The 26,548-nt window shown below is 51.1% G+C and overlaps 1 protein-coding gene and 1 non-coding gene across 3 annotated transcripts in view; one reads left to right on the top strand and one right to left on the bottom strand.

Moving 5' to 3' along the window:
• The window catches only part of RASSF5 (Ras association domain family member 5), a 71,587-nt gene that overhangs the window by 8,218 nt on the left and 36,821 nt on the right, over positions 1–26,548 (bottom strand). Inside the window, exon 1 of one of the 2 annotated variants that reach the window (XM_036861896.1) lies at positions 21,031–21,420. The exons of the other annotated variant lie outside the window; for it this stretch is intronic. Coding sequence (XP_036717791.1) covers positions 21,031–21,150 — 120 coding nt within the window. The 5' untranslated portion in view covers positions 21,151–21,420. Of the gene's footprint in view, positions 1–21,030; positions 21,421–26,548 lie in introns of those variants that run through there. 2 annotated transcript variants of the gene reach the window in all.
• Positions 2,033–2,105, top strand: TRNAR-CCU. Its single transcript has one exon. It is a non-coding gene; the product is annotated as a tRNA-Arg (tRNA).

The raw sequence follows: 26,548 nt of genomic DNA, 5'->3' as shown, positions 1-26,548 counted from the left end.
AGCAGCAAGTGGTGTGAGCCACACAGAGTGTCTTCTTTCGCTGTCGACTTATTAATCCAGGGACCATCACAGTGGAGCTTCTCATTCCTCGTCCCTCCCCGCTTAGTTCCTGGAGACCCCGCCCCCAGCACCCACCCCACTGGGCACATCTCTATGGGACCAGACGTGCCTGCTGCCCTCTGGAAGCTTCCAGTCAGAAAGACCAGTATCCCGTTACCATTACATACACTCCATTCTGTCCGTCTCTGAAACATGCAGGCTGTTGCTCCTTAGGAGTTAACAGCTTTCTCATACTTATCTACAAAAAAGAGTTAGAAGCTCTAGAAGCTCCTGGAAGATCTCTCATAGTTTCCAAATGAGCTATAGCCATTTCCCGGTAAGAAAAGGCAGCTGTATCATGGCTTTCAAAGGCCAGTATTCCAGCCTGTTTTTGAATACAGTAAGAGTCAGAGCTGCCTTAACCTCAGGTTTTTTCTTCCTGTTCTCTTTTCCTTCAGCAGATAACCCATCTATTCCCCGCTTCCCACCACAAACCTGGGGAAGTGACGCAAGTGGCCGTGGGCACCCTTTGCAGGACTCACGCAGAAAACAGCCATCCTGATCTCCACCCCGTCTGGGCGTTCCAGGAGCCCTGTCTGGCCAGCACATTGAATCTCCCACCCTGGGATGACAGCACCCCTGGCTGCTGCCCACACCAGATCTGGCAGACGAGATCTGACCATAGACTGAATGAATCACCTCCCAAAGCAGGCCAGCCAGCCAGCCAGCCATAGCTACGGGAGTCCACTCTTTCCCATCCTAGAGATGGTAGAAAACCTAGACCAGCGCTTCTTAAACCTGGCTGCACGTGGACTCCTCTGGGGGATCTTTAGAAACACAACACCTGGGCTCCATCCTGGAGATTCTGATTTAATTGGTTTGGGATGCAGCCTGGGCAGAGGGATTTTAAAAAATCTCCCAGGTGATTCTAATGTGCAGCAATGTTGGAGAAGAACTGGTATAGACCCTTCCCAAGCAATTTCAGACCTCAAGGGTCCCCATCCAGCTGCAGACTTAACACTTTTGCACTCACAGATATGCACTGCCCCAAGGGTTTACCGAGAAGGCAGTATCCAGGGTGTGAACAGATCAATAATATTGTAATCTTCAGAGGATAAGTCAAAGACCCCACTTTCTAGTCACCTGCCAGATTCTCAAGTCCTCAAAGTGAAAGATTTGTCTCCATCTATGGGTACAAAGCTAGAAACCAGACAGAGTTTTGTCTCCTGGGGTGGCCCAAGATGGAGACAGAATGGGGAGCTCACTCTGTTGTGATTTTAAAGGTAACAGGCATTGCCCTGTGAGGTGTCTCTCCTAGGAGGCTTATACATCTCAGTGCATCTGGCATGGGACGCATCTGCTCTGATTAAGCTCCTGGCATTGGTGGCAGACAGTTGAGTTGTTCCCAATGCAGCCAGCACATCCAGGGCACTGGTGAGAAGCAGATTTGTGTTCATAGGTCCTAAGCCATGGAAAGGTCTGTGTCCTCTCTAACTCTCAGGGTTATTGGGATGCAGCCAAGTGAAGAGGGCTGGGCGCTAGGGGTCAGAGCAGCGATGGCCCTTGTGACAGTGATCCTCAGACTTTTCGATTAAAATATTATCACACCAAAACAAAGAGGACCATCCTCTTGTGGTCTGCGGCCTATCTCAGAGCAGATTTACCCTAAGTTGAATTTTACTTTATATTAAGAAAAAATCCAAACACTGGCTGATTCTGCATCCGAATCAATGACATATGTTAAGTCTTAATTTCGGTTACTGGGAAGTGACCCAACCAAGAAGAGACTCTGAGTGAAGCCTGTGGCTTTTAGTCTCCGCAGCTGAGCTCAAGGCAGCCCATGAAAGCCCCAGTGATGAGGGGGACCCCCAGGGTCAGGAGTGGGCTGAGGAGAATGTGTTGGAGCCATCAGATACGTTCGGGCCCATTTTTTTCTGGACCTAAATCACACAAACCTCATTTTTGCCAGAAATTTCACTTTCCCTTTGGGACTTCCCTGGTGGTCTAGTGGTTAAGACTCTGTGCTCCTAATGCAGGGGGCCCAGGTTCGATCCCTGGTCAGGGAACTAGATCCCACATGCCGCAACTAAAAGATCCTGCATGACGAAACGAAGATCTCACACACAGCAATGAAGATCCCACGTGCCACAACTAAGACTCGACGCAGCCAAATAAATAAACAAATACATATTTAAAAAAAAAAAAAGAAATTTCACTTTCCCTCTTTTTAAATTTGTCAGCCTCTTCCTCCTGCACACAGCTTTCATCATCTTACTGCTGTCTGTCTATCTGAAATCTTTCACTTGTCAAGGCCTCTCTGACCACCTCAGCCCTGCATGATGATGACGATGATCGTTGATTGTTGTTAACAGGCTATGTGCCAGGCACTGTTCTACTCACTTAGCGTGTATTAGTTCATTTCATCCTCACCATGAGGAAGTTTATGAGGAAGGTACTATTATTATGCCCATTTCACGGATGAGGAAATGGAGCCCCAGCAAGGTTAGAGCTAACCTACATCCAAAGCTAGCACTATACTATCCTGCACTTAAATATCCATCTACTTATATTAACCTCCAAGTAGACCATCCATCTTGGTTTTTCTTCCTAACTAGACTGAAGCTCCTTAATGACTTACACCATACTTCTATCTCTTCTCCACGCCCAGTGGCCCTGAGCATGAAGCAGATAATATATGCTTGCTCAAGAACCTTCAGTGGTCCCCCATTGCCTACAGGGGGAGAAAAATGATCTTGCTTTCTGCTAGGAATTATAGTGCAGTAAGTCTTGGATTGCCATTTGGACTGAGTTCTGTGATAGAAGCACCTGTCTGCTCCACCATGGGGTCCCAGAGCTCAGTTCCAGCTTGGCACATGGTAGAGGCTCAGGCAATACCTGCGGGGTGAACATAAGCATGTGTTCAGGTTCTGACTCCCATTACTAACAAAGTGATCTTGAGAGAGTTGGATCATGTCTTTAAGCCTCAGTTTCCTCATCTATAAAAATCCTTTATCACCTCATAGGATTGATGCAAAGGTAAAACCAAATGAAATAATGGGTATTTTGGAAATGATTGAACCCATCCAAAAGGCATGTACTGTAACTATCACTCCAGGCATACAAAGTCCTATCTCTGTTAGCCAATTTAATTTCTCACTTTCCTGGAGCACTTCCTCTGGATTGGCTCACATGTCATAGGGTTTGTTCATTCTTTTCTCTACACTAGTGCTTGGCAAACTTTTTCTGTAAATGGCCAGGGAGCAAATATTTTAGGCCTCGTAGGCTATCCAGTCTCTGTTGCTACTCACCTCTGCCACTGTAGCAGAGAGCGACCATAGGATGAGTGTGGTTGTGTTTCAATAAAACTTTATTTGTGGACTCTGGCCCATGAAGAGTAGTTTGCCCACCTCTGCTCTACACTGTCGTTTGTGCAGTTTCTCTGCCTAGGATACACAGCCCCCATCTCCCCTAGCTCCATCTTCTCTGTGTAGTTTCCTGAGAAAATTTCTGTGGCCCACAGCAATCTCCTCATTTTCTGCTCTCCTAATCTTTTAGGTTCCTGACATTTTAATTTCCAAATGGAGAAAGGTATACAGTATACAGGTTTGTACTGGTCCCTGCCTTTCTCCTAATATCATACTTGTATCAAGAATCAGGTGTTTCCTGTGTATGTCCTCCCACCACCAGTGGATGGGCCTTTGGTAACTTCACTCTCACTTAATGGACACTTTTCACAAGTAGACAAAAGCTTTATCACTTCATTGGAGTTCTGTTTTCTCTCCTCCCTTCTCCAATTGGGAGGCAGCCAGCTGGCTGAGGAAGGATGCAGGTGGGCAGCTAAGCTCACTCACCAGCTCAGGGACTCATTTCCAAACACCAGCCCCATGGCCTCAAAGCCTCAGATTCCTGTCATAGCAAAGCTGCAAATTCCACGTGCCATGGACCTCCACAGCTGCCTGCTAATGTTACCTCCACCACTGCCAGGACCTATGGAGGTGCCTTCACAGCCGGTATGGCTACCTTTAGCAGCTGATTATATGCTGCCTTTTACTGTTTAATTATTGTTTCACCTGTGTCAATCCCATCTCCCCAATTAGATGCTCCCTGGAGGGACTCAGACAGGATATCTGATGATTATTCTTGTTTGGCACCCTCTGCAGGGCTCAGCGGAGAACTGGGCTGACCTCCAAGGACGTGTCAGAAAAATACCTGTTGCTTGGGTGGCAGGGAGAGAGTGGACCAGCCTAGGTGATACTCAGCCCAGAGCCCAGCATGGACAGCAGTCAGGTCCAGGAGCACCTCACACCAACCTGCACCCCAAGAAGCAGATGCTGAGAAGGTGTGGGCTGCGTGGGGCTGTGGGCTTTGGCTGGAAGCCCGTCCCATGGCTCAGCTCTTTGCAATTTCTTGTTGAGAATGAAAGCAAGACCATCCAATGACCTGTGACCTCTGGCGAGTCACTTTCACTCCTGGGGCCTCAGTTTCCTCATCTGTGAAATCATGAAGTGAGACCAGCAAAGTTCTAAGAAGACCCCTCTGCAGCTCTAAGATTTTACACAGAAGATAGGATAGGGTGGTTTCTTTCATCACTGCTTCCTCTTCTGTTTCAGAGAACTGGGTGTGGGGATGGGGGCCTCTGGGAGGAGAGCTGGGAGCTCAGCAGGTCTGCACTGCAGCAGTGACAACTGGTCTACAGAACGTGCCTAACGCTTCTCTTCAACTTGACTTTGCTCCTTACTCACCACTGGCTTTCTCTACTCGTTGGCCAGACCCCACGCTGGCCAAGCTCAAGTAGGTCCACACCTTCTGAACTCACACAGTTCAAGAAAACAAAACAAAAACTATCCCGGAAGCCGGTCACCATGAGCCTTTGCCACATTTCCTCTTTCTTAGCTCTTAGCAAATCTGTCAGCAGCAATTCTTTTGCCCCTTGGGTGGGAAGCATCTCCAGGCCTCTGTCTGGGAGGAGAGCCTCAGGCATCAGCTGCAGGAGAATGACCACCTGCAGACGCCTTCTGCCCAGCAGCTGGCCTGACCCAAACACCTGGTGTCTCTGTTTGGCCCATCGTAAGTAGGAACCTCTGAAGGAAAGGGGCAGGCACCCGTCTGTCCAGGCTGGGCACACCCTGCTCGATGTTCAGATCACATTCAGGGTTCATTGGCCCCTTTGTGATGGCCTCAACCAGATGGGAAAGAGGAAGCCCCATGGGGCTTCACTACAGGGCCCCCTCCCAGTCCCGACTGGCCGTGTTCTGGAATGGCTTCCCCAGCCCCACCCAGGGCAGTGAAGGTGTTGATTCCCACAAGTCCCTCTATGAAGCTGTCCAATGTCCCGAAATAAAAGAATCAAATTCCTTAACTGTGTTCCCTGATAGGTTATTCCCAGCAGAGGAAGGAAGGAAGGATGGAGCCATCCATACAAGCAGAACCATGTGGAATTTGAGCTGCTTTGGGGGGATGTAGAGGAGGAGCAATGAAAACTCGAAAGAGACTGAAGTCCCTAAAGACAAAAATATGGAGCGTGGTCAATGTAGACAGTCAACAGTAACTGACTGAATTGCCCATGGGTTGGGGACTGTGAAAGTCACCTTGGGACATGAAACCGATGGGGTGTGGTCCCTGTCCTTAGAGCTCACAGGTTATCTGAGGAGGGAGGACAGAGATGCACATACTGTGGACACCGGAACAAGCACGGCACAACCCGGGACCAGCCTCGGCGGCTTCCCAGGCAGCCCAGCCCAGCTCCGCGTGTGTGGGCATCATGTCTGCGGGCTCTCTGGGCTGCCAGCATGTCCTGGAGCCTGGGCATGGCGTCCCTCACCCTTTCACTTGGCCATTTCTGTCTACTGGCAGGAGCAGGTCACCTGGGGTGGCAGGAGCCCCACGCAGGAGGCTGGGAGAGCCCTGTGGCCTTGGAGCTTCGCACTTAAGTTCAGGCCCTGTAGTGCCTCATTATCATGATAAAAATCTCAACAGCCAGGCATTCGCAGAGTTTAGCAGTCACGATCTCATTTAATCCTCGAAATAACTCAGTGATGGAAGTATGTTATTACCCACTAGGCCACACTGCCTGCACATCCAGCCATAGGTTGGCCTTTGCTGGCCATACCCTTGGTCGTCTGTGAACGTGGTCAAGTCAGTCTCACTGAGACTCAGGATGCTTTGCCTGCGAAACGCAGATAAGAAGGCCTTCTTTACACATTTATTGCAGAGACGGAATGAGATTGCACATCTGGAAGTGCTTAGCACAATGCAAGCATACAGTAAGCACTCAATAAACGCCATGGTAACCACCAGCAGCATCAGTAGTCATTCATCTGGCAGGGCAAAGGGAAGTTTGACTGGTGGGTATTGACCCCATGCGGGAGTCCTCTTGCCTTAACCTTGGCCCCTGACAGGCCTTTCAGCCTGGGCCACATTATGACTCTTGTTCATCCACTTTCATCTTCAGGGCTGTGGGCCCCTTTCTCCATAAAAAAGTCTTGGAAATTATATTTTATGATTGGTATAAAAACAAATATATAAATGTCATATATTAAAGTACTTTCTTCAACCTAAAAGTTCATTTTTTTTCTCCTGATTTTAAAAGAAATTAAAACATTTTTGTGGGCCCCTGAAGTGCTGTGGGCCCCTGGCACTACATGCCAACTGTGTGTCCCATGGTTAAGTAGGCAGTGCCTTCAGCTTGAGTCCCAGGTAGGGTGACTAGCTGTCCCAGTTTGCTTGGTACTGAGTTTTCTCAGGATGCAGGACTTTCAGTGCCCAAATCAGAAAGTCCTGGGCAAACCAGCACATGTGGTTACTCTAGTAGCCCCAGGTATCACCTCTCAGTCCTAGACGGACACCCGCCCTCACTTTTTCTGTCTACTGCAGGCCCCAGGGCACAGCTTGTTCTTCTTTCCTCTGTAAAACTGCATCCTTGTACTCTACCCTGGAGGTTTTCTTGACAGTCCCTCCCCCCACCCCACCCCCAGCCTGGCTGTGGCCTGGACACAGGTGCTCCGGCTGCCTCTCAAGGTCAGCACACATCCGTGCAGCTTGAGCATACAACAGAAGCTTCCCAAGGGCAGGGACAGACTTGTTCACTGACGCAGTTCCCAGGACAGTGCCTGGCACACAGGAGGGGCCATTAAACATTTGCTTAATGAACTGAATAAAACACAAAGAAGCAATAAGACACACACATGCACACACACACAAAACCCAAAAACGAATCTATGGAAATGAAAGGTTCCAGAATTGTATAAGGGTCCTATAGGATTCCTGCTCCATGGCACCTATCTACTTCTGAGACAGTAACTGGAAATCAGGGGAGACTCCTGCACTCTGACTGTTTCGGAGGGTAGATGATGCAAATCCCTTCCATTTCTGTTCTCCCCTCCCCTGGACCGTTATGAAGCCCCCCCTTTTTAGCTCAGAGGTCTAAAGTGTGAATCCAAGCAGAATAGGGTGACACCCATTCTACTGCAGTGGCAACAGGAATTTTACCTTGGGGCATTCTCTTGTGCCCTCAAGAGTTTCTAGGGCATGAGAAGGTCTTTTTTCAGGTTAGTTTTCCTCACTGGATCTCCTTCTAGGTCCCTGTCTCCTTTCAGTCTCCCTGACATCTTAGTTTGATCATTCAGTCTGAGAGGTCCTCCTCCTCATCTGAGAGAATTTGCCCCCTGGAACTGACATATCTTTTGGGGATACTTTCCTTAATCCACCACTTCTATCTAGAATTAGTGGGCTCTTCGACAGCATGAGCTTACGCCCCAATATTATTCCAGCACTGGTTTCATCCTCTATATAGTAGTATGAGTTGTGTCTCAGCCTGTCTCCCCGACTAGATCATGAGCATCCCAACACCAGGAGTTGTACCTTTTCCATCTCTGTATTCCCAGAGAACCCAGGACCAGAGCACTGCAGAGTGAATTAGGGATGATGGTGGGCAGGGTGAGTGAGTGGGTTCCAATAACTCATCCTAGACTCCAGTCTCTTCAAACGCTAGACTTGGCTCTTTTAGAATCAATTTAAAGAGGATTCCATTGTAAATCATATGTCTGACAAGGGATCAAGATCCAGAATATATCAATATAAAGAGCCCCTATAACTCAACAATAAAAAAACAAACAGCCCCATTAAAAATGGACAAAGGACTTGAATAGACATTTCTCCAAAGAAGATATACAAATGGTCAATAAGCACATGAAAAACTGTTTGAAATCACTAGTCATTAGGGAAATACAAATCAAAACCATGGTGAGATGCCATCTCACACCTATTAGGGTGGCTATTATCAAAAACACAGAAAATAACAACCTGTGTGCATTGCTGGTGGGAATGGAAAATGGTGAAGCCGCTATAAAAAAATGGTAAGGCGAATCCTCAAAAGATTAAACATGAAATTACAATATGATCTAGCAATTCCACTTCTGGATATATACCCAAAAGAAGTGAAAGTAGGACTTGAATAGAGACTTGTTCACTCATGTTCATAGCAGCATTGTTCACAATAGCCAAGACATGGAAGCAACCTGTTGATGGATGACTGGATAAACAAAATGTGGTACATACAATACGATGGGATATTACTCATTCATAAAAAGGAAGGAAATTCTGACATATGCTACAGCACGGAGGAAGACATTACGCAAAATGAAATGTCAGTCACAAAAAGACAAATATTTTATGATTCCACTCATATGTGGTTCCTAGAGTAATCAAATTCAAAGAGACAGAAAGTAGAATCGTGGTTGCCAGGGGCTGTGGGGAGGAGGGAATGAGGAGTTATTGTCTAATGGGTGCAGAGTTCAGAAGATGCAAAAGTTCTGGAGAGGATGGTGGTACAAAAATGTGAAAGTGCTTAATGCCACAGAACTATACACATAGAAATGGTTAAAATGGTACATTTTACATGATATATATTTTCTTACAATAAAAAAAGAAGATTCCAAGGGCAGGGGAACCTGGGGGCCATGTAACCAGCTGGATTCACCTGGTTCCCGTAAAGTTGGGAGTGTCCCTTACTTTCTATATTCCGGGAAAGTGAGGAGTTGATCCTACTTCTAAGCAAGTGGGCCCTCATCTCAGGACCTCCAGGACCAGGCTCTTTTCCTAGGCCTGGCCCCTCTCCTGCCAGGTGCACTAAGAAATGGCTGAAGCCTAGGGATGATCTGGACAGCCCAGCCCGGCTCAGAGGAACAGCTGCAGCTAGGAGAGGGTCTTATAGCTTCTTAGACGACCCTCCAGAGGGGAGCTCGGGTGCAATTCAGAAGCCTGGGCTCAGAGATCTGGAACGGGCCTGGAGACGAACAGTCCAATCACCCACATTCTGCAGAAACCTGAATCGTTAGGCGATTCAAGCAGTGGGCACTTCCCACCCTGCTTCAGATGCTCTCCTCCCACCCCGTCACAGCTGGCCACGAGCAAGGAGCTACCCCGGCTTTCCAACCTCACACATCCTAGAGAAATGGATGCGACAGCAAAAGGAAGATCTGGGGCAACACTGCCTCATCTTTCCTCTGCAGGCCACGGAGTCGTGGAATTCTCCTGAAGTCACTGAGCTGGGAGCTGGGAATTGGCTTGCTTTCAGAGTTCTCCATCCCCACCTCCGAATCCCTTCCTCACTCTCACCTAGTGGACATCTCTGCACAAGAATGCTTTGCACACAGGGTTCCGCAGCTTCTAGCATCCCACGTGCTCTCAGAGCCATCAAGTCAAGCCCTGCAGAGTCACGGGGCCGTGAGAGATGGGCGGCTCTAGCAGTCCAGCTCGTGTGTTCTAATCACAGGCCGTGGGTGCCAGGACAGCAGGCGCACCTTCTCCTACCACGTGCTGGCTCCAGCTGGGGCCGAGCCTCCGTAAGTGATTCAGAGAATTCCGAGGTGGTGAGCGGGCGCGTGGGAGCCAGTGCCAGCTCCCCGCATCCCTGCACTGCCACGCTCGCTCAGAGGGGACGGGCGGCTGGGACACCAGTGGCACCGCCCTGCTGAGGGGAGTGGCTCCTTCTCGGCTCCCCTCTAACTGGAAGCCCCGCCTGTGCCTTCAGCCTTGCCGGCTGGGCTGGTGCTGGGTGCTGGAGCCTCGCCACTGGCCCACACACGCCCTCTTGTCCCTGTGCTGCCTGCCCGCCCTGCTAACCCAGCCCACGCTGGTGCTCCGGGATTACTCTGTGATACTGAAACGTGTCTTAGTTGGTCACTGAGTAGCTCAGAGTCTTTCCACGTGTGTGTCTTCTCACTGTATCCTAAAGGCTCAGGGGCAGGGACATCTGGTTTCCTGTCTCCTAAATGGCCTGGCAAAGTGCGCTGTCCTCAGTGACTCCAAGACAAATGCTGCTGACATGGGGCTGCATCTGTGAGCATCTCCTGGCTTCACTGCTGGGGCTTCGGTTACTTGGGTAATTCTGGAAAGAGCTACAGGAGAGGCAGCATAGCTTAGGGGCTGGGAGCTCTGGCATTAGATTACTTGGGCCCAAGTTCTGGATCTGCCCCTTACTACTGTGTGACCCTTGAACCCCTTCAGTGCCTCAGTTTCCTCACTGTTAAATGGAAACCATACACACAGTTGACCCTTAAACAATGCTGGGGTTAATCTGCATATAACGTATAGTGAGCCTTCGGTATCCTGCATCCGCGAATTCAATTAACCACAGACTGTGTACTATAGTAGTATTTACTATTGAAAAACATCCAAATATAAGTGGCCCATGCAGTTCAAACCCTCGTTGTTCATGCGGCAACTGTAGATGATGTGAGGATTAAATGAGTCTGTACACTTAGAACAGTGCCTGGCACACATCAAGGCCCAGGAACTGACTATTACTATTTACATTCTAACCATTTCCCAGCAGACCCCTAGCTCCTGCCCTTTCTCTGTTCTGTGAACAGAACCTTATGCCTCCACACACCGCAATCAAGAACCCCACCTCACGTCACAATTCAACACCCATCTGCATTCCTCGAAACAGCCTTTATAATCCCAAGCCCAGGAGTTCTCCACCCATTCTCACAGCCAGATGCTGGGCCCTCTTTAGCAATTATTCTCCACTGGAGGGGCAAGTCTCCCCATTTTACAGAAGGAGAAAGTGAGGCCAAGAGCAGTGAGCATGCTTCCTGAGGTCACCCAGAGTGAAGGTTGAGGGCTTGGGTTGCCAGGCCCAGTGTTGGGCCCACTTGAGGGCCTGGGGCCCCTGCCCATTCCACCTGGGCTGTCTGAGAATGCTCAAACTACTGGGGTCACCAAACTGGGATCTTCACTTGCTTAGAGTTAAACTGGGAAAGTAAAACAAATGAGAGGCGTATTGATTCCTCCCCCCTCAACCTGCCATTCCCATGGCTGAAAGGCAGACAGGAGAAGTCCATCATAGTGGGCTCTCCTGCCTCCCCACATGGACCCCTCTGCCTCAGCCCCCCAGGGAGGCCCCACTTGAGGAAGGACCACGCCAACACTTGTCAGCAGGTGCCAGGGCCTGGTTGCTTAGCGACCCAGCCCTGCCTGCCCTCATCCTCCAGGGCAAACAGCTGAGCAATCAGACGGGGTGGAGGGGCCGCTCCATGTTTGGAAAGTTGTCCTTGCATTTTCTGCTCACTCAGTGAGATTTTTCTTTTCAAAGTCACTGGAAAAATCCATTGATTCCTCATCCAGAATCTTAGCAAGCTTCCCTTTCTCACAGTCCTGAGATCCGTTTTCACATACTTTGCCTAAAGTGCTGTGCGTGTCCTCCGGGAGCCCCCGCTGCCTCTTAGGGAAAGAAATTTTTTGAGGAAGAAGCTCCAAGCCCCTCCTCCTTTATCAAACATGCATTAAGTGCCTACCATGTGCTGGGGACACGATGATGAACAAGATCTGGTTCCTCTTCCAGAAAAGTACAGCCCATCAAAATGAGGGATAGGGGAGAAGGATACACCAGTGTTTTGGCAGCAGAAAGAAGGGAGCATCAAGTTGCAACTGGAAATGCTCTCTAAACACCCTGGACCCACCAGCTCCCACATCCTCCTCGCTAACCCACACTTTCCCAGCCATGTGTGACTCTGGAGTTTAGGTCCGCCTGCTGCCTCTCCACGTGTTCTGGCCAATGGAGGGCCCTGCCTCTCACACTCTCCGCCGCAAGGCTGGTGCCCCGTGGCCCCAGCTCCCCTTGACGCCTGTATCACGGCACGGGGGACAGCCCAACACCACTCCTCACTCTGGGGGAGAGCCAGGAGATGAGAAGGATACAGAGGGGCTCACGGACTGGAGGCTGATGAGGTGCTGGTGGCAGAGTATGGCGACCAGGTTTCCCAAGACCAGAACAGGGAAAAACGGCCTGGATTTTAGCATCAGGAAATTGGCTGAATGAGAAAAACAGCTTCCTGTGGCAGGTCACCAGATTAGAGCTGGGAGATCCGAGTTATTTGGAGCCTTTCGAAACTTGACTCTCACCCGAGATGCCATGTGTGTGGTGGGAAGAGCACGTGTTTTGGAGTTGGATGAGCGTGGGATGGGCGCCTCGCCCTTGGCTAAGCCCCTCTCACATACTACCTCATTGAACATGCCAACCTTTCGGCTTGACAGCAATAGCAATTCTGCCAGTGTGGTCTGTTAGGCGGAAACGCTCTGCTGCCGCCCTCCCTGATTTTTTTTTGCCTAGAATTGTAGCCTCATACACAGCAGGGATCCAACCAGCTGGAGTCACGTTGTCTAGCACCGTGGACAAGGGAGGACTGATGAATGGGTTGGAGGAGGATGGTGGTAATGAGCACAGCTTCCCTCCCTGCCTGTATCAGTCATATGCAGGCCTGCTTGGAAACAGGGGAGTGGCTGTAAAGACCCCTGACAGTCTCCTCCAGCTCCAGGAGTCTCTGCTTTTCAGAGGTTAAGTTACTCTCCTCCAACCCTCCCAGTGGCTGCTGCAGCTCTGTCACTGCCAGCCTGTCCCCTGCACCCTCCTAGGCTGTGCCCCAGGCTCTCTGATTCTGGGAGCTGCTGCCACGCCTTGACGAAAGTCACATGGCTGCAGGGCAGACGCAGCGTGTCTTCCCCCTGGATGACGCTTTGCTTAGGGGCCCCCATCCGGACACTTCATGGGTGGAGAAGGGGAGCAACTAGGGTCTGTTACACAATGTGACTGGGGCCATAGGTCTTTAAGTGTGGAGACTGCATTTTATCCATCTCTGTATCTCCCACCACCCCAGTGCTCAGCGCTATAAGAAACTTAAAAACACAACATTTTGATTGAGCTCAGACATTGTGGGGTTCTGGATGCTACATAACGAGCAGGAACGAAGTGTGGGCTTTGCTCTGGAAGCAAATGGGGGGCTCCGAAGGCTTCGGGACACCAGACCAATATGCCATCGAAAGCAGGGTATACAGAAGGAGAAGAAACAGGATGGAGACTGGTTGGGTGACCTCCTGGAGCATCCAGGGGTGAGGTGACAAGCCCCCAACATAGGGCAGGGCGGGGGACAGAAAGGAGAGACCGACATTTGCAACACTGTGGAGGCAGAAGCCACAGTGACAGACTGGATGGAAGAGACGAGTGGGAAGACCCCTGAAGTTTCAAAGGCAGGGGACTAGGAGGGTGGGGTAGAGACGGGGAGAGAAATCAATCATGGGCAGAGCTACGAGTTGGTTCTGGACATATTAAATTTTAGGCATCTGAGGGGCATGGGAGACCTCCAACAGGCTATAGAAAATCTATTCTAGGGACTTCCCTGGTGGTCCAGTGGTAAAGAATCCACCTTCCAATGCGGGGATGCGGGTTCGATCCCTCGTCAGGGAACTAAGATCCCACATGCCAAGGGGCAACTGAGCCCCCGCGCCACAACTACTGAGCTCGCGCGTCTCAACGAGAGAGCCTGAGGGCTGCAAACTACAGAGGCCACGTGCTCTGGAACCCGCACGCCACAACTAGAGAGAGAAAAAAACCCAAAAAACCCACACGCCACAACTAGAGAGAAGCTCGAGCGCCGTAACGAAGATCCCGTGTGCCGCAGCAAAAAACCCCACGTGACTCAACGACCCGAAGCAGACAAAAAAAAAAAAAAAAAAATTATTCTAGAGCCAAGAAGAGAGGTGAGATGGGGGATGTAGGCTGGGGAGTGATAAGTAAAGCTGGGGTGGGGTGGGAGAAAAGAAGAGACACGGACCAGGACAGCACCAAGGACAGAAGCCACAGGCTGAGGGAGTGAAACCTGAAGCTTTCTGCCACTACAGCTCCCTTCTTCCTCCTGGCCCTGAACTTAAAGGCTCCTGATTTTTGGCAAATGTATCTGGTCCTCTTATCCCCAGAGAATATGCCATGCCAGGACTGGGATGCTACTTTATGGGTAGACTGAGCCATCCAGAAGAGGAAACCGGGGTCCTGAATGAAGACAGGTCTGGGTCCTCCACACAGGGGGATCCCAAAGCTGGAAAGCACACAGGTGTGTGTTACCTGGCAAGTCAAGAGCAGCAGAGGGACGGGAACACAGGCTGCTGGGCACCCAGGCTGGGCCCGATGATGCCTCCCTTTCAAGCTCATGGGGTGGAAGCTGGATCCAGAGTCCAACCTGATGGTGTAAACTAAGAGCTAGGATTCAAGGTTGATACCAGTGTAAAATCTTCCTTTCTCCCTAAACTGCGTGGGTGTATGGCTGTTGCATGTGCCCTGAGCTATAACTGGAACTGCTTTAGAGGGAAAAGCCAGCTGAGCCAGGATAAACTTGTGAAGAGAGAGGGGTGGGTGGGAGGGGAGGAATCTGGAACACAAAGGTGAGGATGTCTTGGCTACGTCCCAGGTGGTCCTGGAAAGGGGGCTCATGTAGCCATTCAGGCCCTCTTCCTGACCCCACCCTAGGGAAGTCCTTACAATTTAGAGAACTTGGTAGTCAGGATCTATCCCTGCCAGCCCCATGAGAAACTGGTAAGAAGGGGCTTCCCTGGTGGCGCAGTGGTTAAGAATCTGCCTGCCAATGCAGGGGACACGGGTTCAAGCCCTGGTCCAGGAAGATCCCACATACCACGGAGCAACTAAGCCCGTGGGCCACAACTACTGAGCCTGCGCCCTAGAGCCCACGAGCCACAACTACTGAAGCCCGCGTGTCTAGAGCCCGTGCTCCACAAGAGAAGCCACCACAATGAGAAGCCCGCGCACCGCAACAAAGAGTAGCCCCCACTCGTCACGACTGGAGAAAGCCCGTGCGTATCAACAAAGACCCAATGCAGCCAAAAATAAATAAATAAAATAAATAAAATTAAAAAAAAAAAAAAAAGAAACTGGTAAGAAGGCTCTGCTCCCATGCAAAGTGGTGAGGGACTCTCAGATAAAGAAGGACAGGCTCGTATCGCACTCGCTAAAAGGACCAGATGAAGCGCCTGGGTCTGGAGGGTTGAAGTGTCTTGGCCACAGCCCCTCAGTTAAGAGCTGGGGCTGAGATGAGAAGGCAGGACTTTGCTTACAGTTCTGTGCTGCTTCCGTTACATCACGCACCAGTCATGACCACCAGGGGCTGTCCCCTCAACGTCCCTGCTAGCACGTTGTGGTGAGAGTAATGGGGACCGCTCTGAGCAGGGACCCAGGGGCTCTGAGTCCTTGGTCTGTCTCTACTTAGCTGTGTGACCAGGGACAAAACCTTTTACCTTCTGGGCTTCCAGCCTAGGAGGTTCTCTGGAATCTGTGATAAATGTTCGTCTTGAATTCCAATTGAAGTCATCAATTACCAAACACTTCCTAAACAGGTGGGTCCCAGACTTCAGTATATATGAGAATCACCAGGGGGAAGTATTAAAAAAGCAGATTTGAGGGTCCTACCTCCAAAGACTCAGGAGCCAAGAAGTCTAGAGTGGACCCTTGACACTCCATTTTCAAAGAGTGATCCAAAGAGAGATTCTGATGTCAGTAGCCAGGGCAAACCTTGTAAGCACCACTGAAGGCATCAGATGCTACAGAGGAACTGGGGCAGTGCTGAGTAAGGAAAAGCATCTGTCCTCAAAAAGTTCCCAGTGTAGCTGGGGGAAACAGGACACCCCCCCTCCCCATCCCAGGAAGAGCACATCCTTGGTGACAGATGGAGAGGTACAAAGTCAAAGAGACAGAGGTTACGGCCCTTCACCAAGAAAGCAGAGCAGAGCTTCCAACGGTGCTTGGGCAGAGAGGTAGGAGGAGGGATGTGTGGCAGAGACAGCTAAGTGTTTACCACATCCGGCTTCCTCGTCCGCCTGGGCTCACAGCTGTACTTCATTTCCCAACCTCCCTGTGCTTAGGTGTGGCCACGTGACTGAGTTCTGGCCAATAGCACGTGGGTGTAAAACACACACACCATTTCCCGGCCTGGCCCACAAAACCTCCCATGTGTTATCCTGAGCCCCACCTGCCAATGTAACTTTACTTAAAGAGGGAAATAAACTTCTATTATATCCAACAACTGAAAATAATGGGGGCTGTTTGTTACAACATTTGGTCCACCCTGATTATACAGGATGCAAGAGAGATGATGCAGCAACTAAACTCAACCAGCATTTAGTCAGCGCCTGCTTTTGTAACCAGTACTTGGTGCTGCCTTGCACCTGAAGGGGATGCGAGTTCTGATCTTACAGGGTTTACCATCTTCACGGAGAAAAGGAACACTGGGAAGGGCCAGAGAAGCAACGAGAAGTAAATTCCACAGGAGGGGAATACAGGTTCCAGCCCCAAAGGAAGGCTATTGTGTGGCTGTGCTAGCGTGAAGAATCTTTTGAGGTGAGTCTTGAGCTGGGCAGGCTGCTGAGAAAGCACACAGAAAAGCAGTTACATGGTCCAACGTTTCTGAAGGTTTAATTTTTATTGCTCAAACTTGGAACCTACTTATTTTTAGTATTCTTTTCTCTCATGCCAAGAAGGTCAGGGGCAGGTGCTGAGCCCGAGACCTGGGTGTGCCTGCTGCTGGCAGAGAGACGGGGATTTCCCTGACTGGTCCCAGGGCTGTCAGGCTTGGATGACGTCCCTGGGGCCACAGAGGCCCAAGAGGAGATGGGGCAAGTGCAGGGACGGAACCAGGAGTGGCTTCGGACTGTGACCTCTGAGACCCCCACGCCTTCCTCTTTGCGTCTTCCTTGAATTTTTCAAGAATCAGTGGTATCAGTGTAGACCAGGGAGGTCCTGGGTATGGGGGGTGGGGTGGGGGGTGGCATGGGAAAGTATTCCAGCTGTGCTTAAGTATAATATTTAACCACAGAAGGAGCCAAACTTCCACCTCCATATCCACAAAGAAAACATGCATGATGACGATACAGCAAGCAGTATTCTAGGATAGACAAGAAGAAGAACTTGTAAAGTTGTAAGATTCTGGGACTGATGAGAGGGACCCCTGCTAGTGTCAAGTGTAGAGTGAATGTTTCTTGGGCCGCTGTGCCTTAGGAACGGGGGGACGGTGAGGACCTTATGGAGTGGAGGGATGTAAGGACCCTGCAGCTCTTTCCTAGCTCGAGGTTGTTTGGGTCTTTCCATTTTGCAGAAGGCTCTGAGAGGACAAGGACTGCAGTTCATCCCTGTCACACGCTGAGTGAAGAAGACCAAGAAGAGCTCTTAACAAGGTTTCTAAGAGGGGTGCTAGTCCTGGCTCCACCCAGCCCGATATTTGGCCTAGTGAAGTCCTCGCGCCTCTCTGGCCTCAGCCTCTCCATCTGTAAAGTGAGGTGCCAGATCCGGTTCCCTCCAGCTCTGACGTGCTGCAAGCAGCAGGCTTCCTGTGTCCCCAGAGCATTCACCCCGATGCTCTGGATGGCTCCTGGGGTCCCGGAGCCTGTGGAACATGCAGAGAGAGCTCAGAGTGCCCGTGTCCCTGCTCAGAGGGACTAAACTGCCACCCTCTGCAGGCATTTGGGGAACCGATGGGAGTGGAAGTTGGCCTCACTTCCAGAGTCAGATCCCAGACAGGAAGAAAGGAGCAGCTGGCAGGGGTGCCCAGAGGTCCCAGTCACCAGACCCCCAAATCACCAAAACCTGCCCTTTGTGGGACGAAAGCAGAAAAACCTCTGGGCTGGGAGATGAGAGACGTAGGTTCTAACCCTGGGTCCATCATGAACTTTCTGTGTGACCTCGAATGACCCCTCCCACCCCAGCTCCGATGGCTTGGACTGAGTGACCGCGTGTGCACCTTCCTGAGCGCAGCTTGGTCTGCATCCCTGAGCACACAGGTTGGGCTTCCCCCAAGCCACCAAGAGCCCCATTTGGACACGTGACCCCGGGTAAGCAATCTAATCGTGCCCAGCAGCCAAGGGGGAAGTCCCCGGGGGGCCCCACCTCAGCCCCCTGAAACGAAGACTGAAAACTGGGTCTCTTTGCCCCTCTCAGAGAAGGCCCGAGGCCCCAGGAGGCAGCTGTTTTCTGAAAGGAGAGAACAAGCCGGGGCGCAGGGCCTAGCCCCACTTCCTCTGCTGCTGCCTCTCCGCCTTCAGGGCCTCCTCTCTGTGAACGAGGGCCCTTCCCCACCCTCCCACATCCTGCCCGAGGGGCTGGTGAGAGGCCTCCAGGACCCCTTGGAGGCCGGGCCAGGGAAGGCTCCTAGAACAGCAGGAGGCTCCCGGCAGCTCTGCTCCAGCCCGGCGCGCGCACCGTCAGATACAGGTCGTTCTGACGAGGCTAATTATAGAAGCCGGCTTGGCCTTTCCCGAATGCGGCCCTCCGTCTCTCAGAGACCGGGAAGCACATAAACGCTTTTCCTTGGAGACAGGAAGGAGAAATTCTCCTAGGAGCTCATATGCGATCTCTCTTTGGGTAGGAAAAAAGCAATGTTAGGGGTCAGAATGGGGTCACGAGATGGCAGATCTCTGAAACCCTTTCCAGAAGTGGCTCCAAGGGAGAAGAGAGAGCTAAGATGTTATTAAAGGCGGAAAAACACGCAGAAGGACCAGAGACTGAAATATGTGGATGAAGCTCCCCAGCCCCTGAGTCAGCCACACGCACCCCGTCACAGCCGGGGGCCACCCCAGTGCCTGCTCCCCGACGAGAGGCAGCCCTGCACCCCCTGCAGAGGGCTGTGCGGATGGCAAGTCTGGTGCTGAGAAAAACTGTCCCCGACAGCAGTTCTGAATCTCGGTCAAGACTCTTCTCACACTGCAGCCAGGCAGAGGCCGGGGATAAGAGGGGCCATGGCCACCTCTCTGTCTTTCTTTGAAGCATTTATCCGTATCACCCTGTGTGGGATTCAACAAAACCCGTTTCTTAGAAGGGATTCTCGCCCTCTGAGGGCTTATAGACTTGGGCAAAATGAGGTAGGGGGCTATGCAGAGGCCTCAAGACATGCCATGAATTCAAGAACCAGGCAAAGTGGAGTTGATGTGTGTGCCAAACCGAAGGTGTATTTTCAGGAGCGATGCTTGCAGGGGGATTTGGGGGGAGAGTGAAGAGAGGAGGCTCTCTGGGCCAAGGAACAAGTCACCTCTCCCACTCCCACCCCACCCCAGCATATTTTATTGTCAAATATCTCTGTTTCTCCCAAGAAATACCAGAAACAGATACCTTTTTCATTTGCCAACTGAAAGAAACCTCAGCTTTGCAGTGCCCCTTCCTCTACCCAATCATGCAAAACACCCATCTTCTGGGACCGAGGGCTTACAGCCTGGCGGGCAGTGAGGGCAGCAGCTAAACTTTGTTCTAAAAACAGGAACCATTTCCTTCCCAGGCAGCAGCAAAACTCTCTAGAGCAATGGTTCTCAACCTCAGCTGCATCTCAGAAGTACCTGGGGAGCTTTTCATAATCTCGATGCCCAGGCTTCACCCCAGACCAAGGAAATCAGACTCCCCTGCTGTGGGACCCAAGTATCCTCATTTTCTAAAGCTCAGCAGGTAATTCCAGTGTGCAGCTAAGGTGGAGAACCACTGGTCTAAATAAAGACCCCAGATAGCTGGAGTGCCCTTATGTGTATGTGTATGGGTGGGGGTGAGGGTGGGGGCCATGCTTTCTGCATGAGCCCTCCTTACCCCAGCCCCCAGTTCTTGAGAACAAGTGCAGCTTCTCGAAGGGGTGCCCCAGAACACAGGTGCTGGTTCCAGGGGCCTGTTTTAGATGATCTTTCAAACACTAAAATCAAAACCTCTCTTCTAATTCTTGGGCGTCCTCTCGCAATTGAAAAGTCCAGGGCATTTATTTGAAGGTCAGACCCCAGCCAATGCGGGCCCTATGGGCAAGATGAATTATTAACCACGGAGGCCCCAGAGTCAGGCCTGGGGAAGTTTTTGGTTAGTTCTACTCGGTGTAGGACTGCTAAATTAATGATGGGCCTGCACACACCTGTGAAATTTAACAGCTCACTTCAGTGTACAAACAGGCCCTTTTAGGCAAGGACCTGGCTTGGAGCCCTCTCATCTAAATAACAAAACAAATAAATAAACGGAGCTCTGCCACCACTCCCACCAAGTATGTGGCAGATATATGGCCGCACTGGGAGGGCGAGGCCAGGGGACTCAGGCAAGCTGGGTGTCTACCACATACAACCCCATTAGGGAACACATGCAAACTCCTTTCGGCTATCCCCAACTAACCCAGGAAGTCAAAATGGTAGTAGGACAATGACCTAGGAGAGAAGTTTTAGTTTGCTTCTAAAAACACCCTAGACTTCTGCAAAGTTGTGGGACTGTGTTTTAAGATGGTTTCTGGCCATTTGCAATACGGAAGTCTCAACCTATGAATGATTATCTTAATGAGGGACTGGGTGCCATCCACTTGCCATGGAGAGCTTCAAAGCTGGGATTTGGGGGAAGGTCACCCTCCCAGGCACAGATGAGCATGTCCCCAAACCACGAGCCAAGCTCTGTCCCCAAATCCTAGAGAGCCATTTTGAAAAGGTCCAGGGACAAGAAATGCTGAAAGGAGCATTTGCCGGTTGTCCCCAAAGGGCTCCAGATGCAACCCGTGGTCTCCTCCACCAACAAGTTCAAGAGGGTGCGCAGGGCAACTGCCCACCCACGCCCGTAAGACATGACTGCCTGTTTGCCAGGTGCAAGGTTTCCCTTCTAGACCACAGAGGTTATTTCCCCTCAATGAAAGTCTCTTGTATTATTAAGTTTACCTTCCAAGGATGTTTGCTCTGCACATTCCTGAAAAAGGTGGTCTTGGCAGTGAAGAAGCAATCCTCCAGTTCCTCCTCCAGGCTGCAGTACCCACTGCTCATGCTGCTGTCCACTGTCATCTAGCCCGGAGCCCCGGCCGGAGGCAGCGGGCGCATCTGATGGGGCCAGGCTCTCGGGATGCGGCGGAGGGAGGTGGGGATCCCTCCCCAGGCGGCCGCGGCGTGAGCTTCTAGCCCCGCCGGGGAGCGAGTCCGTTATCGGGCCGGGCAGACCCGGAGCCGGCTGCCTCGGTTTTTTTACACTGGGGCCCGAGTGGCTCGGGCGGCGGCGTAACCTGTTCCCCAGCGGCTGCCAGCACTGGGGTCGGACCTGGACTCCGCCGCGCTCACCTCGCTCTCCAACTCACTAGGCATCTGCGGTTTCAGCTCCTCCGCGCCGGCTCCCCCCTCCGCCCCGCGCGCCGAGCGCCATCTCGACACCTCCCCCGCCTCCCGCGCCTTTCCTGCCCCTCGCACTGCACACAGAGGAGTTCGGAAGCCACTTCCTCTCGCAAGGTTCCTCAAAGCCGCTGGCTGTCGCGGCGCCCCTCCCCCTCCTCCCGCCCCAGGCCTGCGCCTCCCCACCCTGTCCCTGGACCACGTTGGCAAGTGGACCTAGGGCATCACGAGCCAGATTAGGGATTCAGGGCAGGAATAGACTAGGATGGACCCGAGGGAGAAAATTCCCTCTCTCCTCTCTTCATCCTTCTGGAAGCAGCTCATTCTCATCGCCCAGGATGGCTCAAGTTCAGGAGTAGCATGTGCTCTAAGATCGACAGTGTCCCTCCTCCCTTCCCCCCATCCATGCCTCACCTCACCCTCTCATTCCCCATTCACTGGGTGAAGGAGCCACGTCAATCAGAGTGGTTAGAGAAGTGACTGCATTAGAAGAAAATCAATATCGGGCCTGTCTGGAGAAGCAGTAATATTTTAACTCGGAAATGCCAGAAGAAATGGCAGGGGCCCCCCCAAGCATATGCAAATCATATGCAAAGTTATGGCAAACTGCCGAGCAAGCAGGCCCTTCCACCCACACAGGGAACTTGGCCTTCAGGAAGCCTCAGGTTAATAAAGGAGCCCGCAGACACCACCCAGGTTACTGGTGCATCTTCCTGGTGGTCAGGCCAAGAGGGGGCCAGACCTTTGCCAGATCTTTTGATTCCCATCAAGGACAGCTCAATTACATTTCTCCATCAGACTGGATGAAGGAACACCTTCCCTGACGGGCTGAATCCTTCAGATCCTTCATCCACAGTAGTTACTGCCTGTGCCTGGTGATTTACATGCAGTCTGTCACTTAACTTTCCCAATAGCCTTGAGATAGAGATTATTATTCCCTTTTTATGGATGAGGAAACTGAAGCTCAGAGTCACACAAGTAGGACGCATGTTCTGGGACTCAGAACCAGGTGTGTGCAATTCTAGGGCCTGTGCTTCTAGCCACTGTGATGTACAGTCTCTCAGCAGGGATGGGACTGATTTGGTGTGCATGCTGACATCTTTCAACAGAGTGGGGCTTGGAGTCTTAGGAAAAAAAAAACAAGCCTTCAGAGCCTGGCAATGCCAGGGGCACCATGCTTGTGGAGTCTCATGGCCTGGGGACCCCAGAGGGACCCTGGGAGCACCCCAGAGAGCGGCTGAGAGGGGTTATCAGGACTTTCTCCAAGTCTGTGTCTCCTGTAGTTCTGAAACAATCCAGTCCTGGGGCACAAGCTGGGTGGAGGGCTAGACTCAGCTCCCAGACTGCAAGCTGCCAACTCCATTTTAAGCTCTGGCTACTTTTGTGAGGAACCCTCTTCCTCCCCCATCTTAGTCAAATCTGTCAGCGCTCAGGATGGTTTCAAACTGCAGCCCAATTTGGCTCCATCCTCCCACACAGTCTTTTTTTCCAGAAGCCAGTGAGTGCCTGGCAGGCATGAACACGAGCTAGCTGAGAGCCAGTGCCCCAGCCGGCTGACCACCCTCAGCTCCAGAGAAGGGTCAATACTGGTAGCTGGGAGATACCTTGGCAGGGAGATAAGTGGAGGTAAACAGCTGGGGGTGGGGGCTGAGGTGAGCTACGGGGTGTTTCCAGGGAAGAACTCACATTAGTGGGGTTGAAAGTAGGTTTTGGCTTTGTCTAGAGCAATCTTTTCTTCAAATGAATATTTTAAAGGCTGTTCTTTTTTGGGGGGGTTACCCCAGAAACTGTGGTCCAGGCAAAGGTTTTGGCCTCACCAGCACCCCTAAGGCCAATGCCAGAATGATGAATGCTGCAGGGAGGGGGGAACTGCGTGACCCTTGGGCCATCAGTAACAGCCTACCTGCTTTGTTCAGCCAGGGAAGGAATGCACGTTTCTTTATAAAAGGAACCTCCTTGCTCAGTGGGAATCCAATATTTAAAGAAAAAGCAGGCCCCAGATTCTCTGGCCACGCTGTGTCCTTGGAGCTACACAGTGACCTCTGCAGAGCAGCTACAGTGCTACACATTTTAAATGTACAATCTTAAAATACAGCTAATAACAAGCTTTTTGAACTGCAAGCCAAAGCACCCCAGGAGTCAGCGTGAGTCTCTCCTTGTGAGCAGCACACTAGATGCCAGACCTACTTAGGAAAGGTCTAAGTGACACTGCATTCTTCTAGGGTGCTGCTCCCTGCCAGTCCAAATATTATGAAAATTGACATCTGAATAGAGCTTTTCAAAGCCCTTTTACCTCATCACGTAGGTCGCTCTACAACCTTGAGAGCAGATTTTACCCCCATTTTACAGATGAGGAAACTGAGGGAAGCAACATGTTCCATCACAGCTCATTACATACTCTCAAAGCCTAGTTAGTGTCTCTGTCTCTACCCCCACTCCACCTGTCAATGAGTCTAGGCTTGGAAGGAAGCCACGTGTAAGACGCCAGCGAAAGGGAGACTGTGCTGGCGAGGACCCTGGGATGCTTCTGAACCCGGCAAAGGTCACATACGATACAATAAGTTGGCCAGCCTCCAGGAGGAAAAATCCAGATAGAAGCTCCACAGTCCCAAAGGGAGGAAGATTGGATTCGTTTCAGTGTCCAGTGACTCCGTCTGTACCCTTTCCCCGTGAACAATCAACAGTAGTGGTAACCTGACCAGGGAAGGAGGGAAGGTGGCAGGAAGAGCCTGGGCAACAGCCTTTCAAGGCTCTGGAAGTGAACACACAGGGACAGGAACTGGCTGTTCTTGTCCCTGGTCCCAGGAAGAGGAGTCTGGACCTGAAGATGCAGCATCCGGAGCCGCAAAGCCATGGCATCATGGTTGGGGGGTGGGTTTCAGAAAGCCCCACTGAAATGGTGGATGGGCGACTTCCCTGTCTCAGAGCATCAGATGATGAAAGACATTATTTTAAGTTGTCTTCCTCTCTCAAATGCCATCCTGACACGTAGCCAGATCCCCTTGTTAAATCCACCCTGTGGGTCTGTGTTCCAGAAAAGCTGTGGTACAAAAATGGAAGCCGGGAGCTGGTATTCTAGGCCCAGCTCCAACTCTAGCTTGCTATGGGATCTTGAGCAACTTTGGACCTCAGGTCTCCTCATCTGAGCAATTGAGGAGTCCAGATATCAGATTTGGGGCCTCATGACTGACCAACATATTCAGAGGCTGAAAATGGGGTGAGGTGCCAACCCTTCCCCGAAACCTGTTTTGAAATCATTATTAGCTGCCTTGTGCAGGCGCTGTCCTAGTAACTTTATGTGCTTCATTTCATTTAATCCCTACTGCATACCAACGAGGAAGCTCCAGTTATTATCTCTGTTTTACAGAGTGGAAGAGAAGGTTCTGGCAGGTTAAGTAACTTGCACATAGTCAGACATGCTAGCTCATGGTGGAGGTGAATCAGCCCGGCTGGTCTGACTCCAGACCCCAAGCTGTTGAACGCTCTGCAGAATATGTAGCACCTATCCTGGTTGCTCTCAGAATAGCCATACTGCCTGAAATCGCAGTCCGACACAAACAAGTCAGGAGCTACTTTCTCAGTTCTCCTACGACCCTGTCTTCCCTTTGGCTCCTTGGGGGTTTCCAGAATTCAGCCACTGACTGTTTTCTCCACCCCCCTCCATGTGCCCGTGCTCTCCCTGGGAGCTTAGTCTCACCTAGGCCAATGGTATCAACTAGACTTTATACACACATGTCTCATAATTCTCTCTCTTCCAGGTAGCTCCAGATGAATACCTGCACCAGCTCGCTGGGTCCCCAGCTCTCCCCACTACAGCCTCACTCTCAACAGGTCCAAACTGAGCTGATTATTCCCTGCCTCGCCCTCCACCTGCTCCCCCTCCTTTAGAATTTCCTATCTTGAAATTCTATCTTGTTGATGAGTGCCATCAACATAGATTATTGCAAAGCCTTCCCGTAGTTTCCCTTGTTCCTATCTCTGCCTCCTCCAAACTCCTCACTGCCTTGTTGCCAAAGTTACCCTTCTAGACCAAGATCTGATCAGTGTTGTTCTATCATAAAACCTTTCCATTCAGATGTCAACTAATAATTATTGAATAAGTACTGAGTTTCAAGACCTAGTATCAAGCTTATTCATTTATTCAACAAATAATTACTAAGCACATGGCAGGCACTAGACTGGGTGTTCTGAAGAAGACATAGTTCCTGCCATCTCATAACAGCCAGTGCAGTGGAACGACGTGAAATAAGACATTATATTGGAGTTACCGAGCTCTCACACACTTCATTCTCTCACTTAATCCTTACAACCCCCCAAGAACGTATTTTACAGATGAGTAAGCTGAGGCTCAGGGTGGCTAATTTTGCCCAAAGTCAAAGAGCTAGTAAATGGTGGAATCAGATTTCAAACCCAGGGCCTCTGGGTCTGACAATTTTTCATCACAGTTGTCCCTCCTCCAGTGACGCCCCAGTGCCTACAACAATATCCTGAACTCCAGAGTGGGTCCTTCAAGGTCCTTCACAGCATGTGCCCAGCCAACAGGTCATACCCATCTCCAGCCACAATCAAGCATCCCTCCTTACAGCCGCACACATTTGATTCACGTTCCCAGCAGCCGCCCTGCCCTCTTGTGGTCTTGCTCTCGCTGTTTCCTCTGCCTGTCAAAATCCTCCTGTGTCCTCCCACTTCCTGACACCCGTTCACCAATCACGACCACACCTCCCCCACCTTCCCGGTGCCTCTCAGAAGCAGCCTTTTTCAGATGTCCTCTCTGGGGTGAATCTTAAGAATGCCACCCTCCATCCTGAGAGCAGCATTTGACAGCATTAAACCGCCGTGCACAGCACAGAGCTCAATTTCCCCCCAGGTGACTTCCTGTTGTAAGAAGTACATGGCTGCACACTATTTAGGCTGACTCACAGGAGAGTCACTTTCTTGGGGCTTGTAGCCTACTCCACACTTCTCTCGCTTGGCTGCGAGGCTGACAGCTTCGATAAGGCCCTGACACTTACAAACACCAAAGGCAGTTAAATCAGCCCATACCAAGAAGCAGAGGCCCTGAAGAGCTCATGCTAGGTCT

This window comes from Balaenoptera musculus, chromosome 1 (assembly GCF_009873245.2).
Source record: "Balaenoptera musculus isolate JJ_BM4_2016_0621 chromosome 1, mBalMus1.pri.v3, whole genome shotgun sequence".
Lineage (NCBI taxonomy): Eukaryota > Metazoa > Chordata > Mammalia > Artiodactyla > Balaenopteridae > Balaenoptera > Balaenoptera musculus.
This window is presented reverse-complemented; position numbering and strand designations above follow the sequence as displayed.